Genomic DNA, 14,493 nt, shown 5'->3' on the forward strand with positions numbered 1-14,493 from the left:
TGAATTTAAAACAAAACCCAATTACATTTGATGGAAATCTGCAAGGACAAAAAAGGACTTGACTGAAACTCAGTTCAGAGCTACTTACAAATAGTCCCAATGTTTGGAATGCATAGAGTCAAAACGAAAAAATCTATACAGCTTTGAGACGGAGTTGGAAGAGGCAAGTTGAGAGCTTATTCTTACGACGACAGTTCACAAACAAGTCCTTCTTTAGAAGGGCCTCATGCTCATCTCCAAGAAAAAGGGGAGATTTTGTCCCCCTCCCTACCTGTCCAGTTTATTCAAGAGAATTATCACAATGGCAGTCAAACTCTAATTGGTCTTTGGAGAGCTATCAGAGTGCCTCATTGTGGTTTGACATTTCCCCCACACAGCTCCCCATAAAATTAGATACAAGCTGTCGCGATTTTGATCAGGGTTAAAGATGACAAAAGTGAAAGGGCAACAAATCTTCACCTGCTCCACACAGCACCACCACAAGTTGAGGCAACACATTAAGTAAAATATTGGTACCTGAACAGAGTTGGCTCCCGTACACTTTGCGGGCAGAGTGCCGTTCCGTGCATGAACTCATAACAGAGACCATTCAGAAATGTGCAGTAGAGTTTTGGAGCACAACCATTGGCTTGCAGGACCTGGAAGCTCTTCAGTTCATTGTCCCGATCCACAAACAGCTCAGTCTTATTGCCATAAACTCTCACCAAGACAACATCTTCCATTTGGTTCCCCAGATAGCAACCGACTAGTTTGTTTGTAATTCCATCTGTAAATAACTGGGGAGGTGGTGGTGTGGAGACAAAAAGAAAAATGGTTACCCACATAATGGAGAATTCTGGGACAGCATTGTACCAGCAGCTTATAGGTACTTTAAAATAAAATGATTTAAGTGATGCCCTCCTTTTGACTCTTCTGTTTACAGTAGAAATAATTGCAAGACAAGTTTGGAGTAGCAAGTTGAAAAAAGTTACATTTCACTTTCCCCCTCCAATGAAGCCTCATTCCCATCTCCACTTGCCATCCTTTGGAGTGTTGGGAACATGCAAAGGCACAAGTTCAAGCCAATAGCATGGATACTAACCTGCTGTACCTTGATCCCAGGAATGAATTGACCATCAAGACAGTTCTGCTCAGATGGATTTTACCATTTGAGGAGCACAAATCATATTGAACTCAAAAAACACTGGTGGCACACCAGTGGTTAGCACTGCTGCCTCAACGCCATAGACCTGGGTCCAGTTCCTGCCTCAGGCAACTGTCTGTTGAGTTTGCACATTCTCCCAGTGTCTGCGTGGATTACCTCTGGGTCCTCCGGTTTCCTCCCACAGTCCAAAAATGTGCAGGTTACATGAATTGGCCATACTAAATTGCCTGTAGTGTTAGGTGAAGGGGTAAATGTAGGGGAATGGGTCTGGGTGGGATGCTTTTCAGAGGGTCGGTGTGGACTAGTTGGGCTGAAGGGCCTGTTTCCACACTAAGTAATCTAATCTAAAACTGACTTGTAAAAAAAAGTTTTACTAGCATGAGGATTTAAATTTGACACCTTTCGCCTCCCTCTCCCCCCACACCGCCCCCAAATTCACATCCACCTCACTTATCCACCAGATCTTAACTATTCTGGAACAGATTTAATGACTGACAGTTTAACATACTGCCTTCACAATAAGAGATCTGGTCGTATAGCTGATAAAAGCACTTAGATGTACAGCATGGAAACAGACCCTTCGGTCCAACCTGTCCATGCCGGCCAGATATCCCAACCCAATGTAGTACCACCTGCCAGCACCCAGCCCATATCCCTCTAAACCCTTCCTATTCACATACACATCCAAATACCTCTGAAATGTTGCAATTATACTAGCCTCCCACTTCCTCTGGCAGCTCATTCCATACCTGTACCACCTTGTGTAAAACTTGCCCCTTAAGTCTCTTACATCTTTCCCCTCTCACTCTAAACCTATGTCCTCTAGTTCTGGACTCTGACCCCAGGGAAAGGACTTTGCCTATTTACCCTAGCCATGCCCAATAATTTTGTAGACTTCTATAAGGTCACCCCTCAGCCTCAGACACTCCAGGGAAACAGCCCCAGCCTGTTCAGCCTCTCCCTATAGCTCAAATCCTCCAACCCTGGCAACATCTTTGTAAATCTTTTCTGAACCCTTTCAAGTTTCACAACATCTTTGATAGGAAGGAGACCAGAACTACACAAATGTTCCAACAGTGGCCTAACCACTGTCCGGTACAGCCAAATGACCTCCCAACTCCTGTACTCAATACTTTGACCAATAAAGGAAAGCATACCAAACACCTTCACTATCCTATCTACCTGCGACTCCACTTTCAAGGAACTATGAACCTGCACTCCAAGATCTCTGTTCAGCAACACCCCCTTGGACCTTACTATTAAAGTGTATAAGTCCTGCTAAGATTGGTTTTCCCAAACTGCAGCACCTCATCTCATTTGTTGGAATTAAACTCCATCTGCCACTTCAGCCCATCTGATCAAGATCCTGTTGTAATTGGAGGTAACCCTCTTTGCTCTCCACTACACCAATTTTGGTGTTATCTGCAAACTTACAAACTGAACTTTTTATGCTTGCATCCAAATCATGTGTAAAAAAGTGATAAAGTAGAGGACCTAGCACCAATCCTTGTGGCACTGCACTGGTCAGTCTGACTAACAACCCTCCACCACCAGTCTTCTACCTTTGAGCCAGTTCTGTATCCAAATGGCTAGTTCTCCCTGTATTCTGAGAGACTTAACCTGGTTAACCAGTCTCCCATGGGGAATCTGGTCGAATGAAAAGAGGAGGACTGTAGATGCTGGAGATCAGAGCTGAAAGTGTGTTGCTGGAAAAGCGCAGCAGGTCAGGCAACATCGAAGGAGCAGGAGAATCGATGTTTCGGGCATAAGCCCTTCTTCAGGGCTTTCGTCCGAAACATTGATTCTCCTGCTCCTTGGATGCTGCCTGACCTGCTGTGCTTTTCCAGCAACACATTTTCAGAACCTTGAATGCCTTACTCAAGCCCACATAGATCACATCTAACACTTTGCCCTCAATCCTCAGACTTCTTCAAAACACTCAAGTTTGACAGACATGACTTCCCATGCACAAAGCCATGTTGACTATCCCTAATCAGTCCTTGCCTTTCCAAAGGAGTGTACATTTTGTCCCTCCAACAAGCTTGCCTACCATGGATGTCAGGCTCACTGGTCTATAGTTCCCTGGCTTGTCCTTACCATCCTTCTTAAACAGTGGCACCATGTTAGCCAAACTCCAGTCTTCCAGCATCTCACCTGTGACTAGTGATGATATAGATATCGCAAAGGGTCCAGCAGTCACTTCTCTAGCTTCCCACAAAGCTCTAGGGTACACCTGAACAGGTTCTGGAGAATTTATCCACCTTTACACGTTTCAAGACATCCAGCACTTCCTCCTCCGTAATATGGAGATTTTGCAAGATGTCACCATCTACTTCCCTACAGTCTATATCCTCCATGTCCTTTTCCACAGTAAATACTGATGCAAAATACTCACTTAGCATCTCCCCCATTTTCTGTGGCTCCACAAAGGTCACTTTGCTGATCTTTGAGGGGCCCTAGTTACCCTTTTGTCCTTAAGGATTTTGTCCTTTGGATTCTCCTTAATTCTATTTACCAAAGCTATGTCCACTTTTTGCCCTCCTGATTTCCTCTTAATTATACGCCTATAAAATCAGGAGAAAGGGAGGATGGCAGATGCAGGAGAGTGGAGTGTGAAGTGCTGGAGAAGCACAGCAAATCAGCTGTGTATTAACTTACATTTTGCATCAGTAATTTCCAGATCATTCAATGATAGACAGAGGGAAAATAAAAAACAACCATGAAAGCTGCAGATTGCTGTTCAAATAAAGGTGGTTGACTAAAAATAAAAGCTTACTCAAGGTTTGAATCATCACATTGGGCTCAAACTCTGTTTCACTCTCCACAGATGCTGCTAGACCTGTGGAGTTTTTCCAGCAACCACAATATTCTGTATTCAAATATTATTATTCTTACTTGGTCCAGCCACAGACTGATGCTTTGCTCTACTGTTGGCTTTTAGCCCCCTAAAACAAGTTAACTTGGTTTTAAAAAACATTAAGAGCCACACTATCACGTTCTCAGTGACAAAGTAGAGCTGCTGACTGTCCATAAGTTAGACTTCTCTTTAGGACATGGCTGCCAAAAACGTGAAAGATGTAAAAAGAAAGTTGAGAGATTAAATCAATATGAAAATTTGTTTTTTCCTTTAAAGTTGTCTTTGGATATTTAATGGGGGCAGTTGGGAGGAAAAGAAAGAAGTGTTCCAACTGTTTGTAGGAAGTGCACCTCTCGACAACTATGCAACTAGCAAGAGAATTTAAGTATCATCTTGATGATATCAAGTACATCCAAAAAGGCAACTAAAAACCAAAGGTTTAATCTAGATGGGTCTGTTTAAACCAAAAATACTTGAAACTTATCCATAAGCAAACATTTGTTTAGGGACAATTATAATGCTACTTCTGGTAAATAAATGTGTTTCATAGCCAGTTAGTAGGTATAATTACAGGACTAAACATTTGCTCAGCAGTCAAAACAATTACCTGTTAGCTCAGTTGGCTGGATGACTGGTTTGTGATGTAGAAAGATGCCAGTGTGGGTTCAACTCCTACACTGGCTAATGTTACCATGGAAGGTCCCATTTTCTCAACCTCACCCAGAAGCAGTGACCCCAGGTTAAAATGCACCATTAATCCTCACTGGGGAAACAGTGTTTATGGCTCTCTGAAAGGATGGCAATCTTACCTTTACCTCACCAAAAGGTCAATACTGGAAGCAGGCTGAAGGGAGAGGGGAGGAAAGCAGTTTACTTACTACAAAGTCATTCTCCAGAGCACAAAGTTCTGAGACAGCCATACAAATACTTTGGACGCAAGCCCAGATCAGAGGCTAGGAATTATACAATTAACTCACCTAGACCTGTCCACTATCTACAAAGGCACAATTTAGGACTGTTGGAATATTCCCCACTTTCCTGGCTAAATACAGCTGCAACAACCAGAAACTTAACACCATCTAGGACAAAGCAGCAGGCTCACTTGATATCATGTCTACGAATATCCACCACTGACACACTGGCAACCAGCTAGCTACAAGATGCACAGCAGTAACTGATCAAGGCTCCTTCGACAATGCTTTAAAGAGAATCACATCAGGCACCAAGAAGGACAATGGGAACATCACCTGAAGGCTACCTCCAAACCACACACCAGCCAGACATGTAACCATATTACTGTTTTCTAGGATTTCTTCTGACTGAGAACTCTCCTTCCTAACAGAAGGGAGGATATAACCTGACTGCAACAATACCAGAAAGCAGCTCACCACCACTTTCAAGGGAAGCTATAGAGCAACAAACATTAAGTCCAGCAGTGATGTCCATGTGATGAATGAATAACATGAGCTATGTTTACTGAGACAACTAGTTTAGTGTCACATTGCAGCTACATTTCAATGCTGAGTCAGTCAATTCAATCCAGTTCTAAAACAGGATGCTACTTGCAGGTATATATGGACAGGTTGTCAAAGGGTTGCTGGGGGTTTAAATATGTAGAGGTTGAGACAGTTTGGCATGATCAAACACTTGGCTGAAATGATGGGTTGACTGGCTTCCTGCCTTTAAAAACCTATTCTTTAGATGGGCTAATTCCTTGCCCATTTTCAATGGTTTGTTTGGCACTTTTCACATCTAGTTTTAGTTATATCAGCACATGACTGCTGCTCTTCAATATGGGTTCCAACCGATCACCACATCTCAGATACATTGACAATGGAGGGCACAATACAGATTTACTAGTATACCAGGGTTAAAATAGTAGGCAGATTGCATTCTCTTGACCAACTCGTAAATTGAAAGTGTTCACTGATTGAAGGAGCAGAGAAAATATTTCCTCTTAAATGGCAGACCGAGAGAATGACTTTAGCAAGACATCGAGGCTGCTGAGGGGTGATTTCATACAAGGTGATGAAAATCTAAATTCTCTTCCTGCAACCAACCACTGATGGGGCAACAGGTCTACAGTCACTTCTCAGACATTATGAATAACTTCAAAAATAGTTAGTGCATCCTGAGTGTCAACTTCACAAAACCAAAGTCTGCCCAAAATCAAGTCTAGTCAGATCAATTTGAATTTTATGTTGCTTATTTCTGTAAACTGTTGTTTCCAGTTCACCAAATTGTAGTAGCCAACAGCATTCAAAGATAGATTTAAAATGGTCTTATCCCACAGTCAGCATCAGCACAGGTTATAACTGGCCTGGTGCCTTTTAAAAATAAATCAATGGTTCTGATTGTGTAGTTGGATTTCCAATTTGCTTTCCACCAATCCTACATCATGCTCCTGCTCCACTGTGGTTAGGCAATAAGTACAGGTCTAGCCAGCAACACCCACATCCTGAGAAGATTTAATTTTAAGATTAGATTAGATTACTTAGTGTGGAAACAGGCCCTTCAGCCCAACAAGTCCATACTGACCTGTCGAAGTGCAACCCACCCAGACCCATTCCCCTACATTTATCCCTTCACCTAACACTACAGGCAATTTAGCATGGCCAATTCACCTAGCCTGCACATTTTTGGACTGTGGGAGGAAACTGGAGCACCCGGAGGAAACCCACGCAGACATGGGGAGAACGTGCAAACTCCACAGTGAGTCGCCTGCAGTGGGAATTGAACCCAGGTCTCTGGCACTGAGGCAGCAGTGCTAACCACTGCCACCCATAATTTTTTTTTTTTTAAAAAAAGCTCTTCAACAGTAATCTGCTCCCACATCATTCTCCCTTACTCTGAAAAGCTGCTATTTACCAATTTTATATTATCTACAAAAATTTAGTCATTGACATTACTTAAAGAGCTAAAATTTGACTCAATGCTGCACAAGACTAAATCAAGGTTTTCGAGAAAAACATGGAATGAGGGCATCATCAGCTAGACCAGTATTACCCATCCCTAATTGCCCAGAGGGAATTTAAGAGTCAACCACATTGCTGTGGGTCTGGAGTCACATGTAGACCAGAGCAGGTAAAAGATGACAGTGCCCTTCCCTAAAAAGGGTATAGAAACCCATCTGGTACACTTTTGACAGTGGATTCATAATTAGACTCAACTCTAGATTTTTATTGAATTCAAATTCTACTGTCTGCCATGGCTAGATTTGAACCTGGTTACCAGATTACTACCTGGGTCTCTGGATTAAGAGTCCAGTAATAATACCACAAAGCCATTGTCTTCCCCATTGCAAATTAGTGGCAACTTAGCCATGTTTGTTAGCAATTCACAGCAGGTACTTTTATCCTTACTGGATGACCAAGTTGGTTAGTTCAGTTGGCTGGATGGCTAGTTTGAGGCAGAGCAAGGTCAACTCCTGCATGGAGGTTACCATGAAAGTCCCTCCTTCCCAACTTTTCCCCTCACCTGAGGCATGGTGAAACTCATTAAACCATCACCAGTCATCTCTAATTAGAGAGCACCCACTGGTTCAGTCGGGCTGTGATCAATTTACTAGATTACTAAGCAGCCAATTTCAGGGTTGCACTGAGACAGCACCACACTCAGAACAGACATGATCCTTTACCAGTCATGCTAGCAGGCTACATTGGCTGCCAGTGGCTAGAATCAGTATTTTGATTCTAACTTGTGTAGCTATCCTTCAACTATATTTTGCTGGCACAATATAATCTACTTTGCAGCAGTCTCAGTATCAGGCCATTTGCAGAGATTCAGTCTTGAACAGACAGTAGAATGTTTGCATTAGTGAACCAATGCTGCTGAATAAGCACACTGATTGCTTTACAATTCAATAGTTACAGTGAATACTGCCATAAATCCTGCTCAGCCTCCAACATGTTGGCAGCCAGTGCTATCAGTAGGCCCTCTGAACATTGGAATCTGAACAGCAACATTGAAAAATCTCATTTACAGCTCGTGAAATTAAGAGGCTGAATTAAAAACATTTACACTGAAGGAAATGGTACATTGTTGAGACATTACAATAGGAATCTTACTCTGCATTTCATCTATCCTATTAAAAGTCATAGTGCTACCAGACCATAGTCTAGCTCTGAGGGAGATGACTAGTGGTCATTTAACTAGAGGGTTACCATACCTCAGGCAGAGGGAAGTTGTAAAAACAGCACCTTCAAGGTAAGCTCACGTGGAAATGGATTCAAATAGCACAGGTTCAGTCACAACCATCCAACTTACCTCATCCCATTAAGCTGCTCCAGGATTATGCCAAAACAAACTGAAAAGTAACAGCATTTCTCAGATAAGCATCTTGGTAACATGAAACTTTGACTACTTCCACATGATCTCATTCTTCAAGCCCAGTTATTTAGCTGCTCACCAGCTCCATCCCTAGATGGCCAGTGATGCGATACTTCATTTTAGGTTCCTAATAAATTTGGATACCCAGACGTTTCAATGGCTCTTAATTGGCTCTTCACCAGAGACAGCAGGTTGACTAAATGCCAGCATTTTGGCTCCTCTTTGAGAGGACAAGATTTTTGCATTGACCCAAATAGCCTCAGTTCCTCATCCAAGATAACATGGCTACATAGCTTTTCACATGGAGGACACAAACTGCATAGAGGTAGTGGCCCTTCTTTACATGTGCACAGTAAATGGGCAATGAACAGCTAGCTCAGACAGTCCTGAGACTGAGGAGCCCTTCTGAACTCTTGTGTTCATCAGCCAGGGCTCCCTGATTGCCCCAAGTTAATACAAAACTCAACAGATTTCAGACAAATGAGATCCACCTGCTCCTGACTCCAAATACTACATGACTTTAATCAAATACCTTCTCACTTAAAGCATTGCACTGACTGAACAGTGACAAACACTAAAGTAACAGGGAATGACAGCTTTAAGCACATATATCCCAAGAGAACTAAAGTGCAATATCTCCAGTGATGCCTCCATCTTCAACATTACACATTCTAGAATAGAGTTCAAGGCAAGGACCTTCCTAGAGACAGATAATGCCTCAGGTTAATTCAAATCTGGGTTAGGAATTTAGAGGTAATTTCCTAGACCATCAAATCTATTTTAGGAATGATTCACCTTACAGACATTAGCTGAACCCATCTCCATTCATTGGCCAAATGGGATCACGAATCAAATTCAAATAGCAATTCTGAATTAAGTTTCTAAAGACTATGGTCATGACTGTAAGCAGTAAAAGCTCTATGGTGCTCCTCCATACTTACGCACAGGAGTTCACTTTGAAATTGGGCACAAGTGGAGGAGAGGGGGTAACATCCAGCAAGCAGCTGTTAAAGAGTTTAATGTTCAACAGGTACCCATTCTAGCAGAATGGATTATGTAATGCTGAATAATAGCAGCCATCCACTTTCCAACCTGGAGAGAGAGGTTGATCTCCTGATGGATCACGTAGGGATTGTAATGACAAACAAAAGGCTCAAGGTGATTTGCAGCTACAATGAGGAAACGGATCGCAAAAACAAAGTGGCATGAACTCCACCCCAAAAATCATGCACTTGAATTCCAGATATTCCTGAATGATGCAATCACTTCTATTTAATTGCCCAATTTCATACTGCCTTAGGACTACACTGCAATTATAGCACTGGCAATGGCCATTCAGCTGACTGTAATAGCCCTTAGCATGAAGCCAGCTCCTCGAAATCCAGTTAGGAATAGATGAACAGGACTAGCTCATTTAGCATCATCTTAAAAACTTCAGTCATGGTTGGGTTATAGTTTAACCTCATACACCCTTACCTGCTCTTTGGCCATTTCCTAACAAATTCCTTTCAAAAACTTGTAATCTGACTCAGCAGCCACTCAAAACAGAATATGTAGTACCTGCCCTCTTTATAAAGCTTCAGCTCACTTCACCTTCTGATAATTCTAAGCATTTCTGGTTACTAAGGAGTTACAGAGAGTCAAGAACAAAAACAAGCACAGACATCTAAAAAGGAGTTGTCATTTAGGAAACCGTCTCAATCACACAAGCAGTATTTTACCTGTCAAGACTTCAAAATCTACCATTAAACCAAGGCATGCAAATCTAGTTCCTACTGTAAATAAAATGCTGTCCTTACTCAAGGACATTTCTACTATAGATTCTTACATCTGCACTTACAATACAAACTGCTTGCACTAACCTGTCACTATGATTACACAATTTGGTCACCCTCCACAAGTTGCTCAAATTTCTGCCCAACAGTTTCCTTCTCTGTAACTGAAAATTAAGGGAAAAATGAAAGGAGGTTTCAAACAATTCACATTAGAGGATAAACATGACAATAATTTATCCAAATTGCTCAGCTTGTTTACCAGAGAATCAACCTCAAACAAAAAATGCCTTTTCAGTTACTATTTCCAGCTTACAACCAGCATGACAGCATTTCAAGTAATTCCAAGCATTGAGCGAGCACATCTCTAGGAAGTGACAAGTGAGTGGCTTGTGTCTACTCACCCTGAGAGTTGCAGTTGGTTGAAAGAAAGACATTTAGTTATCTAAAGTGCTGCATTCAAGTCTATTCCAAGATTGATGCAGGGATTGCTACTTTAATCAGAAGATTTTTCTGCCCATATTCATTCTTTACTAGGATGTGGACATCACAACTAAGGCCAGCATTAAGTTAAAAATCACAACACCAGGTTATAGTCCAACAGGTTTAATTGGAAGCACACTAGCTTTCGGAGTGACGCTCCTTCATCACAATCACCTGATGAAGGAATGTCGCTCTGAAAGCTAGTGTGCTTCCAATTAAACTTGTTGGGACCATAACCTGGTGTTGTGTGATTTTTAAACTTTGTACATCCCAGTCCAACACCAGCATCTCCGAATCAAGGCCAGCATTGGTTGACTACCTACCGGTTTTGGAACAAAGCAGTTCCAAGAGTCAACCACATTGCTGTGGGTCTGGAATCACATGTAGGCCAGATCAGGTAAGGATAGCTATTTTCCTTAAAAACCATAAACAATGAAACAGATGGATTTATGTAACAATCATTGTGGTCACCATTATAGCAGCCACCACAGTGAATGTGAAAATTATGCTGGTCATACACATTACTAGCCAAGTAGCATTACCACTATGTTACCATCTCCCAGAATGTACTGTCCTTCAATTAAGACATTAAGTGCCTCCTTACTGCCCTCCCATGAAGAGGCAGTTTCTATTGGTTCTATTCCAAGAGCAGTTTCCTGGCCAATACTCATCCCACAAAACATCTCAGAAACAGATACTGATCACCATATTATGTTGGAGAGAACTTACTGTGCAGATTAGCTGCATTCCCCACATTACAGTAGTGACTAAACTATTTACGTACTTTTAAGTGTAAGGTATTACAATATCCCAAGAATACAAAAAGGCAAAGACTACACATCTAGATCAAGTTCTTAACAAGTACACAGTAACATTAATATAGCTGAAACTATCTTCACTACACTTTATCAGAGTCATGCATTCAAATAAGTTGGTTAATGTGTTTTTAAATATCAACTGGCTCAGACACATTACAACACCTATGGGTAAGGTGAAATTTTAATCAGAACCTTCTGGCCCAACAGCAGACACTAACACTGCATCAGGTAATCCAAGCTGGTATGCAATCAAAGTACCAATCAGGCCTGATTTTATTTAGGAGAAATGAGAGGACTGCAGATGCTGGTGAACAGAGTCAAAAAAAGCATGGCACTGGAAAAGCACAGCAGGTCAGGCAACATCTGAGGAGCTGGAGAAGTGGCATTTTGTAATGTAGCTTCTAAGATCAGACTATTTCCAGATTTGTATGACTGTAATATACCCCAAAAGTTAATTTAAACAAAAATTGTTATAAGAGTTACACATCACAAGATAGGATAAATAGAAAGTTAAAAGATCACTTCCAAGGAGTGAACTTTTTCTTAGAAGAGAAGTTATGAACCAAACAGCTGAGGTAAATGCATTTAAAGAGTGTGACAATACAGCTGAAAGAAAGAAGTTTGTTGTAAAAACAGAAGTCACAAAAATCTGAGGATGGGAAACTGCTGGGTTAAGAACAACTAGATCACTTCCAAGGAGTGAACTTTTTCTTTAGAAGAGAAGTTATGAACCAAACAGCTGAGGTAAATGCATTAAAGAGTGACAATACAGCTGAAAGAAAGTAGTTTGTTGTAAAAACAGAAGTCACAAAAATCTGAGGATGGAAAACTGCTGGGTTAAGAACAACTAGTCTTTGGAAAATAAAACTGCAATACATTTGCACAGCCTGCAGGATTAAGTGCAGATATTTTCCTCAACCTGTTCATAAAAGTTACTGAACACCTCTAGAGCAGGTTGGACTTCATCCCAGGTCCCTAGGCATGGATACTACCACTACAGAACAAGAGTCCCCTGGGGTTACTGAACTTCAGGGTCATTAAGTAAGTTACAAATTTCAACAGGCATGCAAGAAAAAGTACACCAGGATTCAGCATCCCAGAGATTAGGGAACTGTTTACCAGCTATAGATCCTCAATCCAGAGTTGGGGGCTTGGGATTGGGAAAAAGTGGACAGACAACATCTTACCACAACCTTGAACCCTGAACTGCAGTTAATTATACAATGCAGCTCACATTACAGATTAGTGGATCACATTCACAATGTGAATGGATAGGAACCTCTTTCCTAGGATTCTTGATCACTCATGGCACAACTGCTCACTTTCAACAGGTGTAAAGATTGGCAAAAGGAAGGAAGGGAGAGCGAGAGAGAAAAAGGGTGCTTGACAATGAAGGAGTGGGAGTGGGGTAGACAAAGATAGGGAAAAGTGATGCCTGATGAAGGGCTTTTGCCCAAAACGTCAATTCTCCTGCTCTTGGGATGCTGCCTAACCCGCTGTGCTTTTCCAGCACCACATTCTGGACGCCGATCTCCAGCACCTACATCCTCACCAGCCCAATGGGGGGGGAGAAAGGAAGAGAGAGAAAAAGGAGGGCAGGAGGGGGAAGAATTGAGCCAGGCAAAAGGCAAAGAGGGCGGGAGGCTGAGTGTGGTAATAGGTAGCAAGGATTGATAGGAGAGAGGAAGCGAGTCTGGCAATAAGGGGGCGGGGGAAGGAGAAAAGAGGTAAGTGGGCAGAATCCAGTTTTGATCAGGTAAAGAAAAAAAACAATGTATCCCCAAACAAAATGAATCGCTGCTCCAGCCCCGCGGTAGAAAAATGTATCAAAACGGAATGTATCGAGCCGCCGCCTGATGCAACAATGTAACCATTTGGGATTGTTGCTAGTTTCCCAGCTGTTGGCAGCGCAGCTGGCGATGCTGTCAAACCCCAGAGCAGGCACCACTCCCACTCCCAATCCCAATCCCAATCCCACCTCTTTACCTTGGTCTTCACCTGGCTCACGTCCCACTTGGGCCGCAGCTTCCCGACCAGCGCCAAAGCGCCCGGGATCACGTCGTTCTCGTCCACGTAAATGGCGAACTTCAGCACAGCCGGCGCCCCGACCGGAACGTGCACCTCGGTCTCCATGGCCCGGCTCCTGTACCCAGCCAGGGCTCTGCCCGGGTTATATGTGCACCGAGGGACGGCCCGGGGCTCCGCCTCCGATTGGAAAGGGGCAGAAGTCGGCTTGTTGCTCGGGCACCGGGAGCAGGAGGAGCCGCCACCGCCGCCGGCTGATTCGCCATCCTCTGGGCTGTGCGACTGCTGCCCCCTATCAGCCGGAGGTCGGAACATCGGAGCAAAGAGTGCTGTCTAAACCTTTAAACTCTGCTGACTGCAACCAGCATCTTCCCAGTATCTCGCCAAACATTGCAGTGGTCGCCAAAGATGAGCTGGTGAGCACCTTTTGATGCATAAATATAGATTTGGGCATCTGAAGCCGATCATGGATCATAAGTGATTTTTAAAAATGTATTCCTTTCAAAGAAAATACATAATGTTGGGGGAGGGGGTGAAAACTCACTTACCCCCGTATGTTTCATAAGCACACACATGAACTAATACTGTGCCTCAGAGTCATTGTGATGTATGTGTTACTGATCCAAAAATACCTCATAATGTCACAGCTTGAGGAGGTCCTGCCTGTTTGCTATATTATTCTTCTCATGATGGAGTGAGTTCAATGCTGTACAAATTGTCACTCACTGTTGAAGTGTATCAGCCATAGAAAGGTTTGGCTGAGGAATGAGTTTTGACCCATTTCGTGGAATGACAGGACAGCTCCTGAGATCAGAGGATGCTTCATCCAATGGGTGTAGCTCCATACAAGCTTCTCAGTATTCCTACTTCATCTAACCTGATCTGCATAGCCCATTACCTCCCAAACCTGTGAATGTGGGGCTTGTTGGAGAAGGAGCACAGTTTGTGTAACTTGGCTGGACATCTATTACTACCTCAGAGTTCATGAACCCCCTTGCTACCATGCACCTCAGGCAGGTGTAAGGGAATACTGAAATGGGAAGGAGTGAGGCCATTGAAGAATTT

The 14,493-nt window shown here is 42.8% G+C and overlaps 1 protein-coding gene across 1 annotated transcript in view; it reads right to left on the bottom strand.

Annotated features, from left to right (window-relative positions):
• The window catches only part of LOC122563064 (ethanolamine kinase 1-like), a 49,917-nt gene extending 36,159 nt beyond the window's left edge, over positions 1-13,758 (bottom strand). Inside the window, exons 1-2 of the mRNA XM_043716427.1 lie at positions 13,390-13,758; positions 517-776 (exon numbers count right to left, since the gene is read on the bottom strand). Coding sequence (XP_043572362.1) covers positions 517-776; positions 13,390-13,743 — 614 coding nt within the window. The 5' untranslated portion in view covers positions 13,744-13,758. The remainder of the gene's footprint in view (positions 1-516; positions 777-13,389) is intronic.
• Between the last annotated feature and the right edge of the window lie 735 nt (positions 13,759-14,493).

Source organism: Chiloscyllium plagiosum, chromosome 26 (genome assembly GCF_004010195.1).
Source record: "Chiloscyllium plagiosum isolate BGI_BamShark_2017 chromosome 26, ASM401019v2, whole genome shotgun sequence".
Classification (NCBI taxonomy): Eukaryota; Metazoa; Chordata; class Chondrichthyes; order Orectolobiformes; family Hemiscylliidae; genus Chiloscyllium; species Chiloscyllium plagiosum.